Raw genomic sequence first — 14,266 nt, 5'->3', positions numbered from 1 at the left:
AGCAGGGGCATCTCTTTGTATAGAAGGGAGAGTCATTTCCCAGAGGCTGCTATAGTATTTGTCCTGGAATTAGTGAGTTTCTGGATTCCTTAGGCCCAGGTTTCTTGCTGCTAGGATTAATAGAGAGTTAAATGGTGGTGTGTTTAAAAATTACCAATTCGACATGATTTTCTCATCAGAGATCCTTTAGGATGAAGTGTTTTACGGAGTGATGCTAAAATAAAAAGTAATTTAAGAGAAGATACAATTATAGATGCGGAGAGGAGGGTGGTAAATACCAGGGAGCAATTACACTGAAGGATAACAATAGTACATGATCAAACCAGTGAAAAATGTAGCCTAGAAATTAGAAGGATCCATTTAACAGGGGACTGAAGTTGTAAAGCATCACTGGATATGGGTTTGTAAGGTAAGGAGCTTAAATTCTGCCAGGACAGAATCACTCCTGTTGTGCTGTAAGATCCCCTCTGTGGGCACAGCAGGAATGATCCCTGAGTAAAAATTCGATGTTGTCTTGGATGTTTTCTTTTGCAGGAAGTGTTGAATGGAGCCCAGTACCCCTTTTGTGGTCATAACAAATAAAGTAGAACTTTGTCATTCAACAGAAGGATTGTTTTAGCTTTTATTTAAACATTTCCTTTGCAGGCTTCGTGAGCTCCTGGAGGCAGAGGAAAACAGGTATTTTGCTGAGATGGACTCACTTGAAGAAACGGTACAGGAGAAACAAGAGAAAATGAGGGAGCGAACAAAATTACTGAGAGAGAAGAGAGAAAAAGAGAGACAACAACTGGTGGCTGAAAAACGAGAGCAGCAATTCAGGTATTGCTGTAAAAATAAGTTATAAAAGAGAATTTGCCTGAAGTAAATATAAAGAGGCAGTTTAACAAGAAGGTGATAATAATGAACTGAGGAAGGAAAGGTGAATGTGGTTAAAATGATAAAACAAAAGAAAAAATAAGGTGAGCATCCCTGCATTTTCACCTGCCAAGTCAGCTGTTTTGTAATTCCTTGTTCTGGCGTGTAGTTCCATTTCAGCTTTATACTACCGGAGTGAAAAGGGTTCATGGAAGGTTAATTTGGCCTCAATCATGCTTATTAAGCTAATACACTAAAGATTCTTGAAAAGTTAAGCGTGTCCAAAAAGACAGTGGTTTTATTTATTGTATACTTTTAAAGAACACCAGTCGAAGCTAAGGTTTTAATGCAACCTGAAATTCTGTGCCAAACCTTCCTGACTTTGGCAACATCTTTTGAAGTCATTAAGATTTGCAGGTGCTTATCAGGCCCTGAGGCCTTGGCATGAAGCATGACTTGTTCAGTTCTTGGAAATCTGGTTTTCTGAGAATGGGAAAAAAAATATATTAATGTAATTTAATTGTAACCATTGGAAGTGTCTCTTCCTGGTCTCCTACAGTGCTATGGAAATCCACAGCACTGACTTGTCAGTGTGCAGAGGCTCAGGATAAATATCGACGCGTTCACTTGTGTATAAACTCTAATTAACTAATTTCACAGATAAATGTTGGTTTCTTAAATGTGGGGTTTATTGACCGAGACAGTTGTTAAGGCAGCGTATGCACTTCTTAATTCACATGCTGGCTTTAAAATATGGCCCTCACAATTTACAATTCCTAGTTTGTTCTCTACCCATCACATAAAGTGGTTGAAATTCACGTTTAAAATTGTTTAGAGGAGACACTGCTGGAGCACCTTTTCTTTTGTACTTGTAGCTTGTCTTACGTGCCAAGGAGAAGGGATTCAGCGTGTGATTTAGACACCTGAAGGTAGGTGTCTGTGTGTTGGTATCTTTATATTCACTAGGAATCTGAGATTGTGTTCTACTCAGTAGATCTTCATTGAGATCAGGACAGTTAAAGGAACCTAATGTCATCCTAAAGCTAACATAGACCAGTCTGCTGGGTGAACTGCACCCAGCTTCCATTGACTGCATTGATCAGGTTCCTATTGATTAGAACGGGAATTTAGTTCACATGTAGACTCCCATTTTAGATGCCTAATTTCAGCTATTTTAATTGCAAAATGAACCCCACCAGCAAATCTCATCAGCTGGTGATATGTACTTGGACTTTCATGCTGCAGTTGCCTGTCTTAATGTATCAGGTCCTCCTTCTTCCCAGTACAACCTACTGATATATGGTGCACGCAGTCTCATGGGATCATTCCCATCATCCTTCTACCTTTCCCAGTCTGCTTTTGTGTCTAAGCAATATTCATGTCACATAGTTTCCCATTAAAAAGTGTTGCTGGAGCTTTACTAGGTGGCGTTCTGCTGGCTGCAGTATTTCAGAGGATTTAGACAGCAAAATTATTTTTCTTCATAGCTGTTGTGAGTGGCAGTCTTTGGGTATCTTTGCAAAGGAATCTTCATCTGACAGTGCACAGAATCCTTCTTTTTGACTGTCCTGATGTAATGGAAATATATTTCCATACTCAGTTCCTCCCTCCATTCCTCTACTTTTAAATGAAGGGCCCTATAGAAACCCAAAACTTTAATAACACCAGCTGACAACAGTTCACCTTGTCTGTTGGTCTCTCCTTTGAAAGACATATCTTTCCTCATGTATATGCTTAGTAATATTTTAAAGTCTTTTCTTTCTCTGTCCTTTTCCAGTGAGGAAAGAAGTCTTTACAGTGGTGACTGTTAATGTCTTAATACATGAATCTGTATGTATTTCTCTTCTTTCGCAGTGCAAAATCTGTTTTCCCCCACTGTTAGCTGTTACTCTGCCTCCTAAACCATCTTGGGCCATGCAGAGATCTGGGAGCAGGCTCTGCTGCTCAGGAGACCAACACTTATTGAAGATCCACAACCAGAAATCTGTAGTTGCATCATAACCTGTCCTATAGGGCAGTGGTCTCCAAACCTCTTTGATTTCTCACCCCTATAAGTAAAAATAGTACTTGCCCTCAGTATGTTTAATTATTTATATACTTCTACTCCTTAACTGCTTCTATACTTCTGCTACTTATTTATATACTTCTGCTACTGAACTACTACATTATGTATATTATACAACATATGCAAAAATAAAAATTAAAAAGAGGGCGAGGTTAGGATTAAATAAACAGTATTTATATTTTTAATGTTACTTAGTAATGGTACAAAACATTTTCTCCCTGCACCCCAACAGATTGTCTTGCACACCCCACTTTGGAGACCGTTGCTCTAGGGCACACCCAGAGGAGCCCTGGGAGGCCTTTTTAGTACAAGGTGGATACACACATGATTTTCTCTTTGCCTGTGAATTTACAGCTATTTTGATTGCCTTCCTTTGTATTTCTTTTAACTTTAAGCAAGGTGCTCCAGTTTTTTGCACTGTAGATCCTCAAACTTGAGGTATAGGAGCACCTGTAGTGTACAGCAACAGGCAGCTCTTTGATCAGCAGTGCGGGCTGGGTTTGGAGCTGTAGCCTGAGGGTATAGATTTAACAGCTTCTCAGTAGTGATATTAGCCAGGAAGGAAGAATCCTTTGTCCCAAGGTGACAGGTCACACTCCATGGACCACTGGAGTCCTGCTGGAATTCATTTTCATGAAGAGCTACAACTTGTATGAAAAGATACTCAGCCAGTTTTAGCCTGAGAGCATGTTCATTGGTGGTATCTTTAAAAAAAAATTGCCATCTCTTTAAATGTGCATAAAACACATATTATATCCTCTTTCTTGTGATAACATCAGAAGCATCCATACAGAGAATGTTGTTATTACAGCAGCTTTGTACTGCACCCATAAAATGAATAAATAAATTGGGGCGGGGGGCAATAAATGGAGTTTCTGTCTTTGGGAAGTGGCTACATACAGGCACAATTTTAATGTTAAGAAGCTTAGAATAGCGAAGTGAGGAAGGAAAAACAGCCATCTGGGGGAGCAGATGTTTATAGGTTGCTGTAAAAGCTGCTTTGAAGGAATTATTTTGATGAAATCAAGCAATTACAGGGTTATTTTATATTAAAATTCTAACCATGCTGAACTTTTATTTAACTTCTCTTCCCCTCTGAGAATTCAATTAAATTCAGATTAGTTTATAATCATGAAAAAGGATATCTAATTCTTTATTCCCTCACGGCTGAGAGAACTTTGAACCCATTGTGTTAAGGTAATACAGTTATTTCTAATGGTGTAAGATTTCAATCTTAATAATGGCATGTTACCTTCAGAACATTTGAGAAATATGTTTTTCAGGAATGCTAATTAGTACCATAGTTTTTAATCACTGCTAACTCCTGTCCAGGAGTTGGAAGGTACATCCAAGTGTTAAAATAGAAGAAACCTGGTAGTGATGGAGTATGTTTGTTGACCTGCTTTGAAGGCAGGGGCACCTCTTGGGGTGTGCTGTGGCTCGTGGTGTGCACATTGCTGTGCTGCTCTCTGGTTTCTTGGAGGTTCCCATCTCGTACAGGAGGTGAACTGGCTGCTTGAGGCTTGGATGGGCACACGCTTCGCTGGGTAAAAAACTGGCTGACGGCCGGGCCCAGAGAGTTGTGGTGAGCGGAGTTAAATCCAGTTGGCGGCCGGTCATGAGTGGTGTCCCCCAGGGCTGGGTGCTGGGGCTGCTCCTGTTTAACATCTTCATGGATGATCCAGAGGAGGGGATCGAGGGCACCCTCAGTCAGTTTGCAGGTGACACCCAGCTGGGTGGGAGTGTTGGTCTGCTCGAGGGTGGGGAGGCTCTGCAGAGAGACCTGGCCAGGCTGGAGCCATGGGCTGAGCCCAACAGGGGGAGTTTCACTGAGGGCAAATGCCGGGGGCTGCCCTTGGGCCACAACAACCCCCAGGGGGGCTACAGGCCTGGGGAGGAGTGGCTGGAGAGCTGCCGGTCAGAGAGGGACTGGGGGGGTGAGAATGAGCCAGAGTGTGCCCAGGGGGCCAAGGAGGGCAACGGCATCCTGGCTGGTGTCAGCACTGGCGTGGCCAGCAGGGCCAGGGAAGGGATCTGAGCCCTGGGCTCGGCACTGGGGAGGCCGCCCCTCGCTGAGGGGGTTCAGTGTTGGGCCCCTCACCCCAAAAAGGCCATTGAGTGACTCGAGCATGGGCAGAGAAGGGCAACGGAGCTGGGGCAGGGTCTGGAGCACAGGTCTGCTGGGGAGCGGCTGGGGGAACTGGGGGGGTTCAGTCTGGAGAAGAGGAGGCTGAGGGGAGACCTCCTGGCCCTCGGCAACTCCCTGCCAGGAGGGGGCAGAGAGGGGGGATGAGTCTCTGGAGCCAAGGCCCCAGCGCCAGGCCCCGAGGGAATGGCCTCAAGCTGCCCAGGGCAGGGTCAGGCTGGCTCTGAGGAAGGATTTCTGTGCAGAAGGGGCTGTTGGGCGTTGGAATGGGCTGCCCAGGGCAGGGGGGAGTCCCCGGGATCCCTGGAGGGGTTGAAGAGTCGGGCTGAGCCAGCGCTGAGGGATCTGGGGGAGTTGGGAACGGTCAGGGGGAGGGTCATGGTTGGGCTGGAGGGGCTGCAAGGGCTTTTCCAACCCAGATGATTCTGTCATTCTGTGAAACAACCATCACTTTTCACTAGCCTGCACCAGTGTCTGTTCCTTCGTTCCTGCATTTCCTCACCCTTCTCTTCTGAAGACCTGAATTGAGTACGGTTTTGAAGTGCTAAGGCTTGGACAACAGGCCCAAGCCAGAGCTGACCCCTAGATGAATCCTGTCTATTTTATCACTGATAACCACTGTGCTAGTAGGGATTGTGCTGGGTTATAACAAACCACCTGTGCTGATGTAAAAAGTGCCCAAGTGCTGAAGTGTTGAAGCCTCAACATCAGGCCCCGAGCCGCAGCTGCTAACTTGGTGTGTAGTCATTAGTGAGCTGTGTGTGCTCACTGGTGAAAGATGTAGCTTAGATATCATATACTCATTACTGATGATGAATGTAATGCAGACATGTCTGTCCTGAATATATTTTTATCCTTCTTTGTGTAGGGGCAAGTTAACAAGGCCATGGAGCCAGCTGTCAGCCTGGGGACCAGATGTGTGACCTTGCTCTAAATAAACCATAAATCGATTAGATAAGCAGGGAAACTTCCTTGGCTTCCTCCTTGAGCCCTGGCCAGGCTCTGGGGGAATCTGACTGGGGAGTGAAACCAGATATTTTTCACTCAAAACAGAGGTGCCAGCTCTTCTGACTCGCTGATTTTGGGGTACGTAAGGCTGGGCCCGCTCGCAGCGACTTTGGCTGCCTCAGCTAGGGGTGGACACACCGCGTGGGACTTCCCACTTGCCAGGAAAGGCTCAACAAATCCTGGTGCAACCGGGGCTGCCCAGTGACTGCGGGTCTGGGTGACGGTAACGGGGACAAGGGGTGATGGATCTTTCTTAACCGCTGTTCCCTCTCTCACGTAGCAATGATTTGATGCATTACCCTGTATTTCCCTGTTTGTTTCAGTGCACTAGTCTGTCTTTTCTTACTGCATGTTTCCTGTATTACTCCGTTACATTATTTAATTATCCCCAGTAAAATACTCCTACACTTGTCACTCTGCTGTCTGAGTTTAATTGGTATCCTTAATCAGCAAAACAGGTTCCTCGTTCCAGGGACAGTTTCTCCTTTAGAGGATACAAGCCCAACCCCCAGAGAACGCAACGTCTGATTAGAGGATGTGGCCTGTCCTAGTATTGGGGCAGAAAAGTGCCAAGTGTGAGAGGTTTTATCTAATAGAAACTTGATGTTGATGAAGAGGGAGACTTGGCACATGACTTGTTTCTTCCCAGAAATAGGAACAATTAAGAGGTTAGAAATGCCTTCTGGATATCAAGTAAAATGAGAATTTTGTTTTCATGGCATCACTTTCCCTTTTGTCATTTGTGTATAGTGCTTAGCACCTTTCACCACTGCCTCAGTGGCATTAGGTGCTTTACAAATAGAAGATGAAGAGAGAGATGCCCTTCGCCTCAGAAGATACAGCTGAAATGTGAGGCAGCAATCAGTGAATGCTGACAGGAAGAAAATGTGGCAAAACCTCTGCTTCTGTGTGAAATGACAGCGCAAGCGCTGTGTTCTCTGGCTGTATCTCACTCCTGCAGCACCAAGAGAGAGGGAGGTGTAGCAATCTTTCCCCTCTGCAGTCCCAGGTCTGGTTTTGCACGGCTCCACTCTCAGTTGGCCTGGTTGGATGGCTGTCACCGTGGCACTGAGAATAGGGTCAGGTTGGCTTTCAGCACTGTCACTTTTTCTGGCTGTCAGCAGCTTGTTCAGCCAGTTCTGAAACAGAGGAGGGATATTCGGGGAAATGCTCTTTGCAGTTTGTAAATCCTAAGTAATTTTTATTAGGCTGGCTTAGCATGGAGTTTTATTGGTAAAGCTTTGGAAGATCTTGTAAGCCAACACATAATTATTACACTCTGGTATTTGCCTCAGCCACGTATTAATGACACCAGGCGCTGTGCTTGTAGGCTTGTTAGCAGAAGGTGACAAAGGAGCAGGATCAAGTAAAGAAGCCATTGTTTTAGAGCATAATCTTAACTAGTTTTAGGGCAGAAATGAGTTATAAACCACCAGTCACATCCTGTGTTGCTAAATTCTTTCCCTGTTTGCCTCATTGCCAGTGGATGTAGCAGGTGACCTCAGGGAGAGATCAAATTTGCATTGTTTCTGTAGCTTCTGTGGAAGTGTGAATGTTCCTAGTAACTCTATACCCAAAACCCAGGTCAGAGAATATAGATGTGGGTTTAGATGCAGATAGCAGCTATACTGGACTTAGGAATCATTTAGAAAAGTGAAGACCTTGCAAAGACAGATCCGTAGCAGAACCACGGAACATCTAAAAGCCCTAAGTATCTACCTTTAGCGCTCACAAACGTAATTTTGCTTTTAAGTGGGGAAAAATAATAATCTTAGGCAATGGAATTAATTCAGATTTTGTTTTATTGCTGTAGTTATGAAAATTAAATAACTATCCTGATGTGGAGACTGATAGTACTATGAGCTAGTGACTTGATGACTATTTAATATTTTTGCTACACAGGATTCTCAGCTAAACATTGTATAAAGTAGTAGTATTTCACGTTGTACAGGTACCTGCTGCTGTCATGTGGTGGCTCAAAATTCAGTCAGTGATATCTTATGATGTCTGCTATGAATTCCTAAATGGCATTGCAATGATCTGTGGAAGGTGGTTTCATTCAGCATGGAATTGTGAGATACCTTTTTATTTTGCAGCATTCGTGTGTTGTCTATGGCACATCCTTAGAGCTTGTAGATCCTTAACACTTGTAAATCTACACCACTGTCTGCTAGTTCCACATTTTGATTTTATGAAAATCTATATCCTGGTTGTAAAACAGAATTAACATGCTTGTATATTGTTCAAATTAAATATTGTTTGATAGCATACGTTGATCTCAGTACTTCTCTGTTGTCAAAAATAAAAGCAGAATCTGTAAATAGCTGTTTGTTCTTCAACCACAGATAAATATCTGCTCACATGCAACTCAGTTGTGGTAAATAAACAAAAACTGAAAGCTGCATTACTTGTTTGACCTTCTAGCTTCTCCAGACTTTTAATGCAACTTCTCTGAATTATCCCACAAGACTTCATTTTAAAAAAATAATCCATTTCTAATAGTTCCTATTCAACTGTGTAACCTAAATTTCTGTGCTCAAAGTATTTTCTAAATGCGAGTGAGCTTTCAAGTGGCTAATAAACCTATTCTGTCTTCGTGTGAGTAAAGAGCAACCTACAGATTTGAACAAGTGTAGTGTGCACGTTAAAAAAAGGTGTATGTATGTATGTATATATATATATATATATAATATATATATATATATACACAAACCCTCCACAATGTGTGTTCCAACTACATACATACATTTAATATAAAATACACATTGTATATATGACATGGATATATTGTGCACATATATATAGAGGGTTTTTTACAACTGCAAATATAGGATTTATCTTCAACTTGTTAGTGGCAAAATCTCCATCAAATCGGGCTCTTTGTGATTCCTTAAGCCTCACAAGGAGTCAGCGTCAAGCCAGGTGTAGAATTGGCATCCTGAGCTGTAGTCCTCTGAGTAGTTATCACCTGGGAGCCTCCATCCATCACACCCTTCCAGACTTACTTGCTTATTACTTTGAGACTTTTTTTTTTTAAGCTTTTATGTTGCCTTTTAGAGAACAATGTGAGGAGCTTCGCATACAGTGGATGAAGAAGCATCAGAAGGAATTGTGTGCAGACCGGCTGGCCCAGCTAGCTCTGAAGGAGGAATTGAAAAAGCAACAGAAGAAGGAGGAGCAGATGTTTGCAGAGCTTTGGGAAGAGGATAGGTTGGCTAAGGAAAAACGAGAGGCAGTGGAGAGGCAGAAATCAGCAGAACAGAATCGGGAAATCTTGGATGTGCTCAGTGCCCAAGTAGCAGTACTCAGTGCTCACAAAGAGGAGGCAAAGCAGCTGAAGGAAGAAGAGGCTCGACTGCTGGTAATTTCCATATCATTCTCAATTCGGTGTTGTTATAAGGCCCTCCTAATGATAGGCTTACCAGACATTTAGATTAATGCTTACCTTATTTGTATCTTCACTGATTCCATTAATATCTGAGACTGTCCTATTATGTTAAGCCTCTTTTCCAAAGCTGTGGCAAATGAAGTCCTGTTTACAGAGGGAAATACAGCTTTGGAAACTTAGCATTGTAAAGGCTTTTGGCATTCAAATCCTCTCAGAGCCTTTGTGGGAAATGGAAATATTTTTAAGCTTTTGCCAGACATCTTTGCAATTTTCTGATTTCCAGTTTCTTGCGGGATAGCTAGAGAGTCTTGTGAACCCACTGTAATGCGTGACACCAGATCTCAGGGCATGGTATATATGTTTAATCATCATGATAAGTGCACTGGGGGGAAGCAGCAAGTGTGTGCTGCTCCCAGAAGGGAAAGCGAGCCTGGAGCTGAGGGTGACAGCAGGGCAGGCCAGTACACTCCTTTCCAAAAAGTGTCCCTCTGTACCCAAAGGAAGGGGGCAGAGCAGAATCCCAGAATCCTTCAGGTTGGAAAAGCCCCTCAGGATCATCGAGTCCAACCCTCAGCCCGACTCTACAAAGTTCTCCCCTACCCCACATCCCCCACAGCTCATCCCAAAGGCCCTGAAACCCCCCCAGGGATGGGGACTCCCCCCTCCCTGGGCAGCCTGTTCCACTCTTGGACCACTCTTGCTGGGAAACATTTTTTCTTAATGTCCACTCTGAACCTCCCCTGTTGCAATCTAAAGCCATTTCCTCTTGTCTTGCTGGCTGTAACCAGGGTCGTCTGACATCCCAAACTGCTCAGCAGGTCTGGAGTGAGGAACTTGAAGGTGAAGCCAGGAATTCAAGTCAGCAGGTCTGGGTCAGGATCAACCTCAGGCACAGGCGTACCTGCAGCATAGCTCACGAAGGCACCAAGGGCAGGAGACTGAGTCTAACTGTAGCTCAGCCTAACTGCTGCTTCCAAGCAACTCTTCCCAGCCCTTTCTCACCCTTTTCCCAGCTCTCTGATCCAAGACTCACAGGTTGCAGAGCCTGTTGGTGCGCTCAGGACCCTGACACATACGTGAGAAGACAATTTATATGAAAAATCCCAACTGCTGACTGAATTTCAGAATCTACATCCATTTAATATATTTATTTTTAAACAAATTAGCAAGCAGTGCCTAAGCTCTCTCACCCATTAGTGCTGGCTGCTGTGGGGCATCACACTGTAGGAGGCAATGAGCTCCCTCGGCCCAACTCTTTGACCACAACCCTCCTTTTTCCTCATCTCTCCCATGTGTAGACTTGCTGCAGTTGTGCTGGCTTTAGTTCACAGCATTCTGTGTTGACTTTGTGAGTTGTGGGAGACTATTTAGTTCAGGCTTAGTCTTCGTCTTGGAGCTATTTACATGTAGCAATTGAATGAGCACTCAGGGTACTCCCAGGCACTGGAAGCTGATGTTGCCAAGAAACTCCACTACTTCTTAAAAATAATGACAATATTGAATCTAAAGCTCTGAAAATCCTGGCTGTAAAACAGTAAAGTCCTTATTCCAATCTAGACTGTAACGTTTCACTTATTTAAAAACATGCAAAAGCAAATTATTTACTTGTAAACTTTTAAGGCACTGCCAAAACTTCCAGGCAAAGAACAATTCTACTTGACAGGCCTTTTCAGAAAACCACTCTTAGAATAGAAGACTTTGTAGCTTCCCCTGAAGACAGCTGCCCTGGGCTCTGTCGATGAGATACATTTCTGATAAAGTGGTTTAGTCTCTGAAAAAAAAGTTTTCTTCAGAGGGTCCCTAAAGGAGAGGTTCTGTGTTGAAAATGGGACATCATCCTTTTTCAGCAGAAGAGGGATGTGACAGATGGCCTCATTACAAATTTCTCAGTGTGGAGTTGGTAGCCTGTAATGATCCAGGGTTTTGTCTGGGTGAAGGACACACTGTGGACAGCCGAGTGTCTGTATTATGGTTTCTTCTGGTTGTTGCAATGGAAATACATAATTTAGTGAAGCAAAACTTGCACCTGTGCTACAATAGACCATACGTGTGTATTCAGATCTCTCAGGCTGGATGACAAAACAGACAGCAACTTCTGAGTTAGCGACATTACCTACATTAGCTGCCTTTCTCCTGCTCTGTCTTTTCTCTCTGTTGTAGAATTGTGCTTTCTTGATAAGGGGATTGAAATCATGTTATTCTGGCTGTAGCCTCACAAGTGCTAGACAAATTTCTGCCATAGCACTTTGGTCCTGGCTTGCAGATGGACGGTTGGTAAGAATTTCTTTGTACATTTGCAATGTTGAGTTGCCCCATCATATAAACTTTTATAGAATAAGCACCATAAATCCCATCCTTGGCTACTCTCATACAGCTTCACTGACATCAGAATTCAGCCTAAAACATGTGCCAGATTGCCCAGTAGACTGCTGTTTCCACCTTCCCTTCCTTCTTTACTGTTCAAAGTTTTTTTTTTTTGGATTACTTAGTGGTTCCAATAATAGATAGTGAGTTTCAAAGCTGTTTTACCAGCTCCTGAAAGTGAATTTGGCCATTGAGGAAGACAGCAAACTCAGCTTTGGTCTTGAAAGACTGGAAGAGTCAATGGGTGCTTTATGTCCAGCATAATGAATTATGTTCCTTTGGAGGTGCAGTTTGTGCTTCAGTATGAGGAAGATTAGACACGTTGTTTGTGGTAAACCTGTTGGTGCGTGTTAGAATATTTATTGACATTACAAAAGAGACATTGAATTTAAAAACAGATTAACAAAAAACCTCTGTACCTTCCAGACAGCTAGGGCATTGTTCCTGAGACCTGCAGATAAGCTAATGATGGCCACAAACTGTTTTACAACTATGAGTGCTTGTAAACTTACTCAAATGCAGGATGTTCAGGAATTACATGAAGTTACTTTATTAATGCTGCTTTGGGATTTTTTTTTTTCTTTTGGCTGAATAATCTTGAATATACATATACCTGTTTGATCTTGAATATACATTTGCTAGTTTTCATTGTTTCATTCTTAAGAACTCAACTTTACATCCATTTTCCTGTTCTTTCCAATATAAAGTGGGATGGTTTGAAGACATGAAAATTCATTAATTGCCTGTCAGAATATAAGGATACAATTAGTTTGTGCAACTTTATGTCTGCTAGAGATGCACTGCTCTGAATGTCCAGCACAGACACAGGACAGAAAATATATGCAGAAACAGGAGGAACACATGGCTCTGTTACCAGTCAGTGGTTATGGCTGCATGTGAAGACTTGGATATAGATCATACATGCTGCAATTATATTGATTAAAAAAAACCCCCAACCCTCTGTCTATCCACTTGACATCCTTGGAGTGTATCTGGCATTCCAGTGTTTCAGTACTGAAGCGCGTGTGATTGTCAAAGAGAAAAATCCTGAATTCTAATGAATGGTATGCTAAAATGTTCATGCTTTAACAGGTCTAATAGATGCCAATAATTCTCTAATACCAGGAAGAAAGGCTTTAAAAATTTATCTTTGCTCTTCGATGTTCCAATCAGGCTAATTCTAGCTATCACTTAATTGGAAGTTATGTGATGATTTTACAAGGTGGCTATTTTTACTGTTGTAGGAAGAACAACAGCAACTGCTTCAGCTAGAAAGTAAACAACTTAAGATGGCAAAACTACAGAAGCAGAAGGAATGCAGGGATATGTTGCTCAGTGCAGCACAGGACAAGAAGAATCGTCTTCATGAAGAAAAACAAGATGAACTTGCCCTAGAGATGAAGATCTTAGAAAAATCTCTTCCCCACGAGGACGCAGAGGAGAAAACAAAAAGAAAAGTAAGGGCCAGAGGTGTTTGTTGTGAAGTTGTGAAGTGTTGTGAATGGAGTGATGCACTTCACTTGTAAGAGTGAAGTAGAAATATGTGCATTGATATAAAACAACGATTTAACAAAGCTTGATAGTAAATGCCACAGTGGTTTAACAAGATTCAATGGCAAGGCTCACTTGATATTTACTGCACAGAGGACAGGGGCCAGGGGCAGACAAAACTGTCAGGGAGACTCTTGTTGAGTCATGAGGTTCAGAGTGGACCCCTTTGCTTTCTAAACTTCTCAGAGAGGAGTCTAGGCCTAGCTGGATCCACCTTTACTCCCAGACACGGTCAGTGGTTTATGTCTAAAAAGACTGTATGTGCATAATCAATCCTTTCTATCCCTTAGATAAGATTTCAAAGTTTTATCATGCTATTAATCACTTAACCTGATAATCTGTTGCAGCAAAGACTCTCTAGACCTCGAGGAGTAACCTTGTGAGGTGTCCCTACTAAAGGGGAGATCCTGGCGTGCAGCCTGCTGCTGTGCAGGAGAGCTGAACCGGCCCTGGGCTGCCCAATGTTTATGGAGTAATATAATTGACTCGTATTTACATACTGACTACAGAAGATATTTCTTCCAAATTTAGATAAGTCAGACATTGCCAGCACTGTGGTCACAGAATCCCAGAATCATCTGGGTTGGAAAAGCCCTTGCAGCTCCTCCAGCCCCACCATGACCCTCCCCCTGACCGTTCCCAGCTCCCCCAGATCCCTCAGCGCTGGCTCAGCCCGACTCTTCAACCCCTCCAGGGATCCCGGGGACTCCCCCCTGCCCTGGGCAGCCCATTCCAACGCCCAACAGCCCCTTCCCCACAGAAATCCTTCCTCAGAGCCAGCCTGACCCTGCCCTGGGCAGCTTGAGGCCATTCCCTCGGGGCCTGGCGCTGGGGCCTTGGCTCCAGAGACTCATCCCCCCTCTCTGCCCCCTCCTGGCAGGGAGTTGCC

The 14,266-nt window shown here is 43.4% G+C and overlaps 1 protein-coding gene across 1 annotated transcript in view; it reads left to right on the top strand.

Moving 5' to 3' along the window:
* CFAP53 (cilia and flagella associated protein 53) overlaps positions 1-13,464 on the top strand; it is a 16,344-nt gene extending 2,880 nt beyond the window's left edge. The window contains exons 3-5 of the mRNA XM_026867248.1: positions 646-819; positions 9,132-9,435; positions 13,071-13,464. Of these exons, the coding sequence (XP_026723049.1) occupies positions 646-819; positions 9,132-9,435; positions 13,071-13,352 (760 nt within the window). The 3' untranslated portion in view covers positions 13,353-13,464. The remainder of the gene's footprint in view (positions 1-645; positions 820-9,131; positions 9,436-13,070) is intronic.
* Positions 13,465-14,266: the final 802 nt, after the last annotated feature.

The sequence above is a fragment of the Athene cunicularia genome, unplaced genomic scaffold (assembly GCF_003259725.1).
Source record: "Athene cunicularia isolate RWA unplaced genomic scaffold, athCun1 SCF_20, whole genome shotgun sequence".
Classification (NCBI taxonomy): Eukaryota; Metazoa; Chordata; class Aves; order Strigiformes; family Strigidae; genus Athene; species Athene cunicularia.
Note: the sequence above shows the minus strand (reverse complement) of the source record. Positions and strands in the feature narration are given on the sequence as shown.